The 13,118-nt window shown below is 45.7% G+C and overlaps 1 protein-coding gene across 1 annotated transcript in view; it reads left to right on the top strand.

Annotated features, from left to right (window-relative positions):
* The window catches only part of kcnh5b (potassium voltage-gated channel, subfamily H (eag-related), member 5b), a 243,855-nt gene that overhangs the window by 161,969 nt on the left and 68,768 nt on the right, over positions 1-13,118 (top strand). The window contains exons 9-11 of the mRNA XM_015969045.3: positions 4,373-4,572; positions 4,886-4,945; positions 9,298-9,490. Coding sequence (XP_015824531.1) covers positions 4,373-4,572; positions 4,886-4,945; positions 9,298-9,490 — 453 coding nt within the window. The remainder of the gene's footprint in view (positions 1-4,372; positions 4,573-4,885; positions 4,946-9,297; positions 9,491-13,118) is intronic.

Raw genomic sequence — 13,118 nt, 5'->3', positions numbered from 1 at the left:
AGTAGTCCTGTTATGCAGACACAGCCCTGGCAGCGTGTGGAGGACACACAAGCCTGGGTTGCTCCAGCAAAAAAAGACCCAAGCAAACCTAGAAGCTCGTTCTCAAACAAGGGTTAGTGTTGTTGAACGTTCATGTGTGGATGTGATCTAACTTTTCAGGGTTTACAGCATTGAGCAGGTGTGTGTAATGCTGTAAACCACAAATATAAATGTTAATCATTTGTTTCATCAATCAACACAAACCAGTGAATGAACAAAAGAGAAATTTAACCTAAACAGCATTCTGCAGATACACTTGCACACATGTGGAAGGACCTGGGCTGATAGGTTGAAGAACAAACCACAGATCTTCTGTGAATGTAGGCTTCCTCACGTCCTTTTGTTTCTTTGTGTGATCCCAGACGTGCTCCATGATGCTGAGATCAGGACTCTGTGGAGGCCACACCATCACTTCCAGGACTTTAGTTCTTATTGACTTTGGCAGGATGTTTGGGGTCGCTCACTTTGCATTTTGTAAATGATTAGAAATAAACAATCATCTTTTCTGAAATCATTCCTTGTTTTCTCACATGTCTAAAATGTTTGCACAGTATGCGTCTGTTTTGTAAAGATAAAGGAGAGACAGCATCTGATTTCTGTAGGCTGTTGTGTGTGTGAGAGGATGGATGGGACCGGGAACAGGCAGGAGAAGACATGATCTGAATTTCTGTTATTTAGAAGAACAACTTCCGTTTGCACAGGATAAACCAGAACTACAGGGAAAAAAGAACAGCCTGAACATGGAGAGGAAATGAGCTAGTCTCACTAGCCGTCATGTCGTACTGTTCTATCTTCAGGATGATAGCAAAATGTGTTCTAGGATTGTTGTCGAGACCAAAACATAATCTACTGCACTGAAAATTTTTATTAATTTAGTCTTTGAATATTGTGAACGTAAAAAGCTTTTTTGGTTAAAAAAATAAAAATAAATAAAAGTACTTTAACCCTTTAAGTTAAACTCATTAGAATAAAACTGAGCGCTTTCCTACCCCCCCCCCCCCCCCACACACACACACACACACACTGATCAGTTTAGATATTTTTAAGTTTTATTTTTTCTTTAACATTAATATCATCAGTGAAGGCAAAGAAGAACTATTATGAGCGAGGCTCTGGGAAAGTGGAAGCATGGCAGCCGTCATGTTTACGAGGACATGCGCCTCACAGGCATCATCGTAGAACGTTTACCCACATTTAAAACATATCAGGCATGTTCTAAATCACATATCGGTTTTTCCTGTCTTTACCCTACGGGTTAAGAGTTAGGTCAGTATACCGTAGATCGGGAACTCATGACGATCGATGAGAGAAAAAGTTTTAATGTGGATAGGAAGCATGCTAAATGCAGACAAATGAAGTAGTCTGGATCATCAAAACAACATAATAGATTTATTTTACTAGACATGTTGCTATGTGTAGTAAAGCTTTAATTATCCTCGCAGTAAAACAGCCGTTATGTCGTTGAAAAGACCCCAGTAGGTTTTGGGGCTGCTGTCTGGGATGTAAGTGTTAATAAGATCTGCTATGAAAACTGGAATTAGGGAAGGAAGATTTATTCCAAACCTTAATGAATAAAATTCACAACAACGAGTTAGCTCTAGGATCAAGGAAATTGTAGCACCCTCCTAGCACCAGGTGTGGGTGAGGAGAAAGCTCTCAGACATATACCAGGTGTCTTAGCTTTGGTTCCAGGGAGCCACTGCATGTATGGAGAGTCGTTGAGTCATTTTTCAGACTTGTCCTCAATTGGCAAGAGGGTTGCCTTCCAGGTAGTTTGAGGCTGCAGCCAACAGAAGATCTACTAATCCAGTCTACTTGGGGTCCCTGGAGAGCAGGCCCCTCCACACCACTTTAGAACCATAAGAGTTGTGGTGCACCATTCAGACGTTGCATGAACTGGTGATGGACCGTCAAATGGTCGTTCAGACTGTCCTGGTGCAATGACTTACTCTTAAATACAACCATGATGTCAGCTGCTCCTTCCGCACTTGGTGGATAATAACTGTATGCTTTTCTGGTCCAGGACAAAAAACATCTATCCTGATATGTGGGACACGCAGCAAACAGTTGTTAGAGTTGCAAAGGCAAACAGGACTGAATATCAAAGTATTCACTCATGTCAGCAAGCAAAGAAAGATTCACGGTAGTTTCTGAGGTGTTTTGGTCGCTGCAGGCCCCCGTACCTGTTACCTAGTAATAGGATGGGTCAGCTCGCCTCTCCAGACAAACAAGAAAAGCAGTCAGCCATGAACAAAGGACTGCTGAAGGCTCATTACAGATGTAGTTTCAAAGCTACCCTGCCCTGCATCATTTATCATGTTTGTGGTTTTAGGGTTAGGTTTTGTTGTCAAGAGCAACGTTTCTGTTCCAGGATCCTCAGATAATTCAGTTAGCCACTTTAAAATGTTGCCTTCAGTGTGCACTGGAACGTTTCTGAGTACGACGTCTATGAGAGGCAGCTCCTTAAGGTTTCAGACCAATGTTCTCAATTGGACAAACGGTCCCTCTGGATTGGGACTGAGTCTTTTCTTCAAGGGGAGCATTTTGGTCTCCTGTTTAAGAATTGACACAGTATGAAGAGATTGAGGCTGGTTTGCAGTAATAAGATTACATCTGAAATAAGCTTCCTCCATAAGGTGTTCTGGCTCAGCCTTAGAAAGAAGGAGAGGCGCTCCATCATCCAGGAAGGGTTAGTCCTACTCTGCAGAACACATGGTTGCCGTATGTATGGGTACATGGTGAACTGGTCCATACATACTGCTGCAAATCTGTGAAAATGTTACACCATCAAGCACCGAGGTGCAGAGGAGTCACACACACGTGGTCTGAAAGTCACAGGTCTGGATGTTTGTGTTTCTCTGATAGAAATGGTTTCCAACTCATGGATTCTTACGCTTAGGTCACGACGAGGGGTGGGGGTGAGGCGCTAAGCATGTCAGATTCACACATACCTTAAGAGACTCGCTAAGATGAAAATGAACAGTTTTGACTCATTACTCAGGGCAAGCTACACAGCTGCTGGAGAGGGAGAGTGCGTGTGCTTACTCGTGAAAATGGTGTATTAAAGCTGCTGTAATTTGAAGTAAGACTGTTTCATATGGAAACAGTTATTGGTTACGTTTAATGTTAAAACATACAAAACAATAAAACATGATCAGCCCTCCAAACCCCGGGCTTCATGGTCTGTTCATCTTTCCTCCTACGATCTGAAACGTGTCCGGTTTGATGTCTGTAGGTTATTATTTGTAGTTTGTTGTATTTCTATGACTTATTACTGTCACGATATGCTGGAGGTTGGTAGGACCCAAAATGCAGGAACCCAAGATGACACGAGGCAGGAGGTGATATAAAAAATATCCTTTATTTGGATGAGTCAAAAATAAAATAAATCCCAAAAGGCTGGGAGCCAATAAATCCAAAGGCTGTCCAAAAACTAGAGACAAAGACACAAGAGGCTAGAGAACGCTGAGATAATAAAAAAAAAACACTGGAGACTAGAGAAGACTTGACAGAAATACCACAATGGACCGACACAAGACAGAGACAAGACAGGGCTTATATACACAGGGAGGAGTAATTAGGAAAAATGGCAGCAGGTGTGTGGGGTGAGGGCTGGAGGGAAGGCAGGTGACAATAATTTATCTAAATGGGGACACAGAACCAAAGGAGGACAGATAAACCTAAAACACAAAAACTAAACCTAGAGACTGAGGGAAGGACTCACACACACACACACACACACACACGGACACTCACACATACATACACTGAAACTGGGGAATGGACATGCATACACACACACACACACACACACACACACACACACACACACACACAAACACTGAGCAGGGGAATGACACACACACACACACACACACACACACACACACACACACACACACACACACACACACACCGAGCTGGGGACGAAGAGGCTGGAGCTACAGAACGTGAAGGAAGACCTGGAGGGGTTTGGGATGAATGACTGACACAGGACCTGGGAGGAATTGACTTAAAAGGGCTACAAACAGAAGACACCTAAATGAGACGCAGACAAAGGACACATGAGAGCGCTATGAGAAACAGAAGGGACTCTAGAGAGGGATGGAGAAACATCAGGAGACACATGAAGGAAGACGCAGATGCAGACCATGACAATTACCTGACCCGAATGATAAGTTACTGATCACGAGGGACACACACACACAATGCGTGTGGATGTTTATTGCTGTGGGATAAAGGCTTGTAGTTTCTCATGTATTTTTGTGTATTTTAATACTTTGGTTATGTTGTATTATGAGTAAAGATGCTGTTTGTTTGAATTCTTTTTTAGCCCTTCTTTATGCCACCATCTTTGGAAACGTGACGACCATCTTCCAGCAGATGTACGCCAACACCAACCGCTACCATGAGATGCTCAACAACGTCAGGGACTTCCTGAAGCTGTACCAGGTTCCCAAAGGTCTGAGTGAAAGAGTCATGGACTACATTGTCTCCACCTGGTCCATGTCTAAAGGCATCGACACTGAAAAGGTAAGAGTCCACAGGTCAGTCTGTCCTTTCACACCACGGAGATCCTTCACCCTATTAAAACACTCATTTATTAGTATTTTTACTAGTGGACAGGATGCACAGTTGAGCTTTTTGTGATCCCATCCTTTCGACTGATGTACATATTTTTAACCAATTGGTCTTTTTAAAATCAAAGTGGTAAAAACATTTAATTACCATATGAAATAAAGACCTTAAGGGTCAGCGAGCCTCTATAAGCTTAAACATCTGGTTGTGGCTGCGCTCTACTCTCAAAGTGAAACTTAGGAACATGACATGTCTTCTTCTGTTTTAGGTCTTATCCATCTGTCCCAAGGACATGAGAGCAGACATCTGTGTACATCTCAACAGGAAGGCAAGTGTCCTCTGCTCTCTTACAAAAACTTAGTAGGTTGAGTGTTTGATTTTTCGGTTATTTTTTATTACGTGATTACGAGGCGTTGATACAGAGGTCTCCCATCAGGTCAGACCTGTTATATCCAGTCATTCAGTTTTAAAGGCCACTGTTATTTTTATTTTTGCACGTAGTTGCAGCGGCTCATAGTTTGGCTAAAAGATCCAGTGTTAAAATACAGATATAAAAAGTTGTTTGGGTTATTTGGATTAAAAAACATATCTGCTCATTAATTCTGATTGTAAATAATATGACGTCGATGAACGTTTGCTCAGAGGCGTTGACAGAAAAAACAACTTTGTTATCTTTCCTTGGCTAAACAATAAAGTCCACAGGTTAAAGTTGATGTCTCACTGGGGTGGGACATTTGATGACTAACTTTAGATGCAAAAATATGAGAAGAGATTTGAAGTAGAGGCACACGGAGTTGGACTCGGTTTTGGACGTTGACAGATGATGTATCTGCAAACAGATGAAGACTAATTACTACAGTTTAGTCTCAAATATTATTTGTTTGTCTGAATGCGTTTGCAGTTTAATCTGAGTTGGTCAAGGAAACAAAATTTAACAAAGAAGCAATAAAGTCACAGATGCAGTGATGTAGCTTTTTGAAAAACAAACCAACAAAAACAGTTTGTCAGCATTTAAACATCTTTGTTTATTTACAAAAACCTTGGCTGTCATGAAGTAATCCATTCAACATGAACTGATCTTTCTGCTCAGACCACTTCTTACTAAGCCCCCATTCACATCGGAGGAATAAAAATTTTAAATGTTTAAATATAAAAAAATAACAGAAGGGAAATCTTGTGAAATGTCCGGAGATCAAGCGCGACTTTGAAGTGAATAAACACGATGGATGAGGAGGAAGATTTGAATTCCCCATCACCTCACTTTCTGATTGGCTACATGTTAAATTCAACAGGCAGCATTGGGTACACCCCACATGCAGCTCTATCACGCCACGACGATCCAACATGGTGAATATTCCAAATTATGATTGGAGCATCTTTCCTTCTGAACAGATCAGAGCACTCTTAACATACAACTCACAGCAGGAAAGTCTTCTTCAGGCACTCGAGGAACACAGACAGTTTTTCTTCTCTCCTCCCACATCTTTTTCCAAGGCTCTTGTCCTGTCTGTCTACCAGAGCGTTTCTCTGCGTTCCTCCTGAAAATGCACATTTTCATTAAATCATGGATTTGGTTAGCTGGTCGTTCAATGCGATTGATAAGATTTTTTCCACAATGAGAACCGTGCGGGGGACTCCATCTTGTCTGGACAGAACAAACCCAGTGGGGTGTATTTTAATTCAATTCAATTCAAAAAATACTTTATTAATTCCAGAGGGAAATGGATTGCTGTAGTAGCTCAGAATAAAAAGAATAATAAAGTCATCAAAGAGTTATTGTGTATTACAATGGCTGTTGGCAGGAAGGATCTCCAATGGCGGTCAGTGTTGCAGTGAAACTGAAGAAGCCTCTGACTGAAGACACTCTTCCGTTGTCGGACAGTCTTGTGAAGAGAACGCTCAGGGTTGTCCATCATTTTCTTGATTCTCTGGAGAATCCTTCTTTGCATTATCTCCTCCAGCGGTTCCACCGTTTTCCCCAGAACAGAACCAGCCTTTTTTATTAGGCTGTTGAGGCTTTTCAGGTCCCTGCTTCTGATGCTGCTACCCCAACAGACGATGGCTGAAGAGATTACACTCTCAATAACAGACTTGTAGAAGATCTGCAGCATCTTGCTACAGACATTGAAGGACCTAAGCATCCTCAAGAAGTGCAGTCTGCTGTGTCCCTTCTTGTAAACGGCTTCGCTGTTCTTTCTCCAGTCCAGTCTGTTGTCGAGGTGAACTCCAAGGTATTTGTATTCCTCAACCACCTCCACTTCTTCTCCCATGATGGAAACAGTGTTTGACTCCACCCTGTTCCTTCTCATGTCTAAAATCATCTCCTTTGTTTTGTTCACGTTCAAGGTCAGATGATTGTTTCCACACCATGCCACAAAGCACTCCACCAGCTCGGTGTACTCAGCTTCCTGTCCATCTCTGATACACCCGACAACTGCAGAGTCATCTGAGTGTTTCTGTAGATGACAGGTCTCTGATTTGTACTGGAAGTCTGAGGTGTACAGGGTGAAAAGGAATGGTGAGAGTACAGTCCCCTGTGGTGCTCCAATGTTCGCCTGGTTTGATGTGCAGTTCTTCAGCCTCACAAACTGTGGTCTGTTTGTCAGGTAGTCTTTAATCCAGGTGATAGTTGAAGCCCCCACCTGTGTCTTCTGGAGTTTCTGGCAAAGTACATCAGGCTGGATTGTGTTAAATGCACTGGAGAAATCAAAGAACAGGACTCTCACAGTGCTGCCTGCTTTGTCCAGATGACAGTGGATTGGTTGAAGCAGCTGGATGATGGCATCTTCAACTCCAACTCCATGGCGATAAGCAAACTGCAGTGGGTCCTGATATGTCCTAGTTTGCTTATTCAGGTGGACCAACAGGAGTCTCTCCAGGACCTTCATGATGTGGGATGTCAGGGCAACTGGTCTGTAGTCGTCATTGACTGATGGGCGAGTTTTCTTTGGAACTGGAACAAGGTAGGATGTCTTCCACAGGACTGGAACCTTCTCCTGGGCCAGGCTGAGGTTGAAAAGGTGCTGCAGAATCCCACAGAGCTGCTCTGCACAGGCCTTCAGTACTCTGGTGCTGACACCATGTGGACCTGCAGCCATGTTCCTGTTCAGTCTCTCCAGCTGCCTCTTCACCTGATTTCTAGAGAAAAATAGGTGGGAGGGGAGGTAAATGGGGCAGCAGCATCTCCTGACTTGGTTGAAGACAGATTTATAGAACCAGAAGAGTCCATGACTGCGTTAGAGGACAAAAGAGCTGACGTGTGACAGGAAAATGTTGGATCAGAGGAGGATGGGGTGTCTGATTGGCTGGGACAGGCGAGGAGGATGCTGGGTTTGTTCCTGAACTGAACCTATTGAAGAACTTGTTCAGCTCATTGGCTGTGTCCAGGCTGCCATCTGTGCAATCCTCCCTCTGCTTGAAGCCTGTGATCTTCATCATCCCTTAACAGACATCTCTGATATTGTTCCTCTGTAGTTTGTTCTCCAGCTTCTTCCTGTATGCCTCATTGCTGTCTCTGATCTTGATCTTCAGTTGCTTCTGTATACTCCTCAATAATTCCCTGTCTCCCACCTTGAAGGCTCTTTTTTTCTCATTTAGCAGATTCTTCAGTTCACTGGTGATCCAGGGTTTGCTATTAGCGAATTGCTATTAGCGAAGCATCTCACTGTTATGGTGGGTATGATGTTGTCCACACAAAAGTTTATATAGTCATTGACACATCCAGTCATGGCATTGATGTCCTCTTCATATCCTTGGCAGAGAGTCATCCAATCTGTGGTCTCAAAACAACCCTGCAGGGCTTCTTCAGCATCCTGTGACCATTTTCTCACATTTCATCTTGTCACAGGTTGCCTCTGAACAAGTGGTTTGTATTCTGAGCAGAGAAAAACAAGACTGTGATCTGAGTGTTCCAGAGGAGGTCTAGTTTTGGACATGTATGCATTCTTTACATTTGCATAAGACAAATCCAATGTCTTGCTTTCTCTGGTAAGTCTTTCTGTTTTAGATTCCTGGAAAGAGTGGGATATTATATCCCTCTCCCAGCTGACATTGAAGATACATGAAATTTTGGATTTATGATTACTGCATCTCTTCTGATTGGAATGGGACGATTTCTGGTATTTCAGAAATTTGGGAAGTCGGGGGCTATTGGAGTGTCACCTTAACTCAAGTCTTAGCCATGCAGGACCACTCAGATGTTGCTGGAGTTAAATCGCAAGCTAGGGGTCCTAGCTACGATTCCGGCGTTAGCACAGAAAATGACTGTGATCTTGGAGAAAGTTACTGCAGGGTATGGACACACTTAAACCCAGTTATTGGAATTACTGAGGGACTGAAGACCGGCCCTCACCTAATCTGCCTCTTGGAGACTCATGTCTGTGAACTGTCTGAAGTTTTGTGTTTATATGTTGAGGGCTTTTTTTTTTTTTTTTTTGCAAAGCAAAGCTACCCCAGGATTGCTCCACAATGCTGGTGCAGTGACGAAAAAGCTGATTCTGGATATCTGATAAAATTATCTCTACAGCCGTCACAGTGATCCGGGCGTTGATTACCACAGAATCTGGTCAATAAACGGCATTATCTTGCCATACGAACCAAAAACAATTCTGCCTGTACTGTTCCATGATTCATGTAAACAGAATAATCTCTAAAAGTCAGAACTCATTTCATCACATTCAGGTGTTCAACGAACATCCGGCATTTCGTTTAGCCAGTGATGGCTGCCTGCGCTCCCTGGCTGTGGAGTTTCAGACCATCCACTGTGCTCCGGGAGACCTGATCTACCATTCTGGGGAGAGTGTTGACACCCTCTGCTTTGTTGTGTCTGGGTCACTGGAGGTCATCCAGGATGATGAAGTTATCGCCATCTTAGGTAGGTGGTTTTATAAATTCAAGTTACTTTAACTTACAGTACTATGAGTGAATATATTTAGTAATACAAAACATGTTTTTGAAAGTCTGCTCCAAATCCCTCTCACGTGAAGCATTTTCAGCTGGTTGGTTCTTGAAAGTTTCAGTACCTTCCAGTGAGCTGTTTCAGGGCTCTGTCACTTTATGAAAACCTGTCGGGGCTGGCCACGCCCACCCATACCCCGCTCAGGCTGTTATAAGCTGAGAAGCTCTGATTTCCGGTAGGAGCTCTGAGTAGAGTCACTACTATTCCAGCAGAAACTCTCTCTCACACGTGAGATAGTTCTATTTTTCTAGTCTTAGCCCTTGGGTGGGACGGGATGTCATGACGCTGTCGCGACCACGCGCGGCGACACAGTGCGCTGCTCCATCCGCTGGCACTTTGTTGTCCCTGTGCATGGGCCCGGCTCCCACTCATCCTTTAACTTTGGACTCCACGCTCTGCGGTGCAGATCAGCCTCTTCCAGCTGTTTCACACTCGCCCTTTCGAGCGCAGCCATCCATGGGTCTCTCCCAGTTCTCTGGTGTGAGCGACGGCGGTAAGGGCGCGAACCCAATCCTCAGACGTCGTTCACGTGACCTCGAACACGCGTCCGCTGTCGGAACATGCGCAAGAAAGGCGCCGCCTTTGTCTCATGAGCAAATGGATATCGGAGACCATTCATTGCGGACACACACTCCATTTTCAGGCCGCTCCTCCTCCCTTCAACTGGATCGTGGAGACGACGTTCACGTCACAGGAACAATCTCAGACCCTGGAGCTGGAGCTGCGTGAACTTCTGTCCAAGGACGCCATTTCCCAAGTCCCTCGTGGACAAGAGCTCTCAGGCTTCTACTCCCGCTACTTCGTAGTACCGAAGAAGTCGGGAGGAATGAGACCAATTCTCGACCTTTCCCTGGTCAACTGCTCCATAGCAGTGATGCATTTCCGTATGTTGACAATGAGGCAAGTCCTAGAATATGTGCGCTCCGGGGTCTGGTTCACGTCAATAGACCTGAAAGACGCATACTTCCACATCCCAGTGATTCTCAAACACCGGAAGTTCCTGCGCTTTTCATTCAAGGGAGTTCAATACCAGTTCAATTGTCTCTCTTTCGGCTACTCGCTAGCCCCGCGCACCTTCTCCAAATGTCTGGAGACCACTCTGCAGCCATTGCGCATGGCGGGAATGAGGGTTTTATTTTACCTGTACGATCTGCTCCTATGTGCCCGGTCCAAGGACAAGGCGTCAGAGAAAACCAGGAAGACCCTGTGTCACGTTCTGAGGATGTTAGGACCCAAATATGCAGTTACCCAGGATGACACGAGGCAGAGATGATGAAAAGTAAAATCCTTTATTTTTGAAGGAGGAACAAAAGTAAATCCAGGCAGCGAGCCTAAAGTCCAGAACTCCAACGCTGGAGAAACAAAGCTCATCAAGAGCACGAACAAACACTGAGCCAAAGTCCAAAAACTCCAAGGCTGGAGAAACAAAGCTCACCAAGAGCACGAGCAAACACTGACAGAATTAACATACAGATACATTAATGGACCGACACAAGACAGAGACAATACCGGGCTTAAATAGACTGGGAGACAAATCAAGGAAACAGGAAGCAGGTGTGTGGAGTGAGGGCTGGAGGGAAGGCAGGTGACACTAATCAACTCAACGGGGAAAACAGAAACAGAGGAGGGCAAATGCCTGAACACAAAACTAAACAACAATTACCTAAAGACAGAGAGAAGGACTCACACAATAGCTGGAGGAGGACATAGCACATACACCCACACACACTGAGCTGGGGACAACGAGGCTGGAGCTGACCTGGGAGGAAAGAGTAGAAAAGATAACAAAAGACACTAAACTGACATGCAGAAAAAGGACACATGAGGGCGCCAAAGAGCTACAGCATAAGACACATAACAGGGATGCAGACAAGGACACATGAGGGCGCTAAGAGAGCACAAGGGGGGAACTTGGAGTGGAGCACAAGAGGAGCTGGGGAACAAAGGGACACAAGAGAAAACACAAGAGGGAATCTAGAGAGGGATGGAGGACACCAGGAGGCACAAAAAAGGAAGGGGCTCACGCAGACCATGACACCCTGGGGTTTTCCATAAACTGGGAAAAGAGCTCCATCTTTCCATCCCAGTCGATTGTGTTTCTCGGGGTGGAGCTGAACGCCTCCCTGATGAGAGCACGTTTGTCTCCGGTGAGAGCGGCAGATCTCACCACGGTGATCTCCTGCGTGCAACCCCGCAAGATCGTGAGAGCCCTGTTAGTCATGAAACTTCTGGGCATGATGGCTGAAGCCCACGCTGTGGTGCCGTTAGGTTTACTGCACACGAGGCGCCTGCAGAGTTGGTTCATCCGCCTCCGGGTACACCCGATACGTCAGAAGAGTTGTATGTTGAGGGTTCCCCCTTCAGTGGACGGGGACCTCGCTCACTGGGGGAATCCCTGCATCCTCTCACACGGGGTCCCCATCGGACATCCTACGTCACATGTATCTGTGTTTATGGATGTGTCACTGTTGGGATGGGGGGGCACGTGCTTGTCCCATACGGTGGAAGATCACTGGCCCTCCCACAAGCACGAGCACATAAATGTGTTGGAGCTTATGACAGTGAGGAATGTGATCAGACACTTCGCTGCCCTTCTCGAGGGCCGTCATGTCGAAGTTCACGCAGACAACCAGGTGGCGGTAGCCTACATAAATCGCCAAGGGGGAGTTCGATCCCTCCCACTATTGCGCATAGCCACAGATTTACTGTGTTGGGCACATGTCCACCTGCTGTCCATCAAAGCCACCTACATTCCAGGGGTCCTGAATGTGGCACCAGACATCCTGTCGAGAGGGGGACCCCGCGACTCCGACTGGCGTCTGCATCCCGTGCTGATATCACAGATATGGATCAAGTTCAGGGAACCCTCTGTGGATCTGTTTGCGGCTCACGAAAACGCCCTGTGGTTTTCCCTGAGTACCGGGGACCACCCCCCACTCGGAGTGAACACCTTCTCACACCATCCCTGGCCTCAGACGCTCCTGTATGCGTTTCCGCCAGTCCCACTGATCCCCCGTCTCCTGGACCGAGTTCGGTCGGAACAGCTCTCGGTAATTCTGGTAGCTCCCAGACGCTTGTCCGCGTCATGGTTTCCAGACCTGCAAGCGCTAGTGTCCGGCTCCCCGTGGAGGCTCCCGTGGAGGCTCCCGTGGAGGGCGGACGCCCTTCTCCAGGCGGATGGGATAATCAAACATCCTCCAGAAATAGGCCAACGGCTGTGGGTCTGGCCGCCGAGCGATCATGCTTAGAGGCTTCTGGGCTGCCGCATGATGTGGTCGCCATGATTCAGAGTGCGCGGGCGCCCTCTACCGTCACATCTTATGCTGCTAAATGGGCAGCTTTCCAGAAACGGTGCACAGAGCGGAATGTTCAAGCGCTCTCCTGCCAGCTGGCGGATGTCCTATCGTTTCTGCAGATGCTGATGGACAGGGGCCTCGCATTCAACACTATTAAAACATATGCTGCAGCTATCTCATCCTGTCACCAAGGTTTTGGAGATAGATCTGTTTTCAATCATCCCCTCACAAAACTTTTTCAGAAAGGT

Source organism: Nothobranchius furzeri, chromosome 18 (assembly GCF_043380555.1).
Source record: "Nothobranchius furzeri strain GRZ-AD chromosome 18, NfurGRZ-RIMD1, whole genome shotgun sequence".
NCBI classification, from domain to species: Eukaryota; Metazoa; Chordata; class Actinopteri; order Cyprinodontiformes; family Nothobranchiidae; genus Nothobranchius; species Nothobranchius furzeri.
Note: the sequence above shows the minus strand (reverse complement) of the source record. Positions and strands in the feature narration are given on the sequence as shown.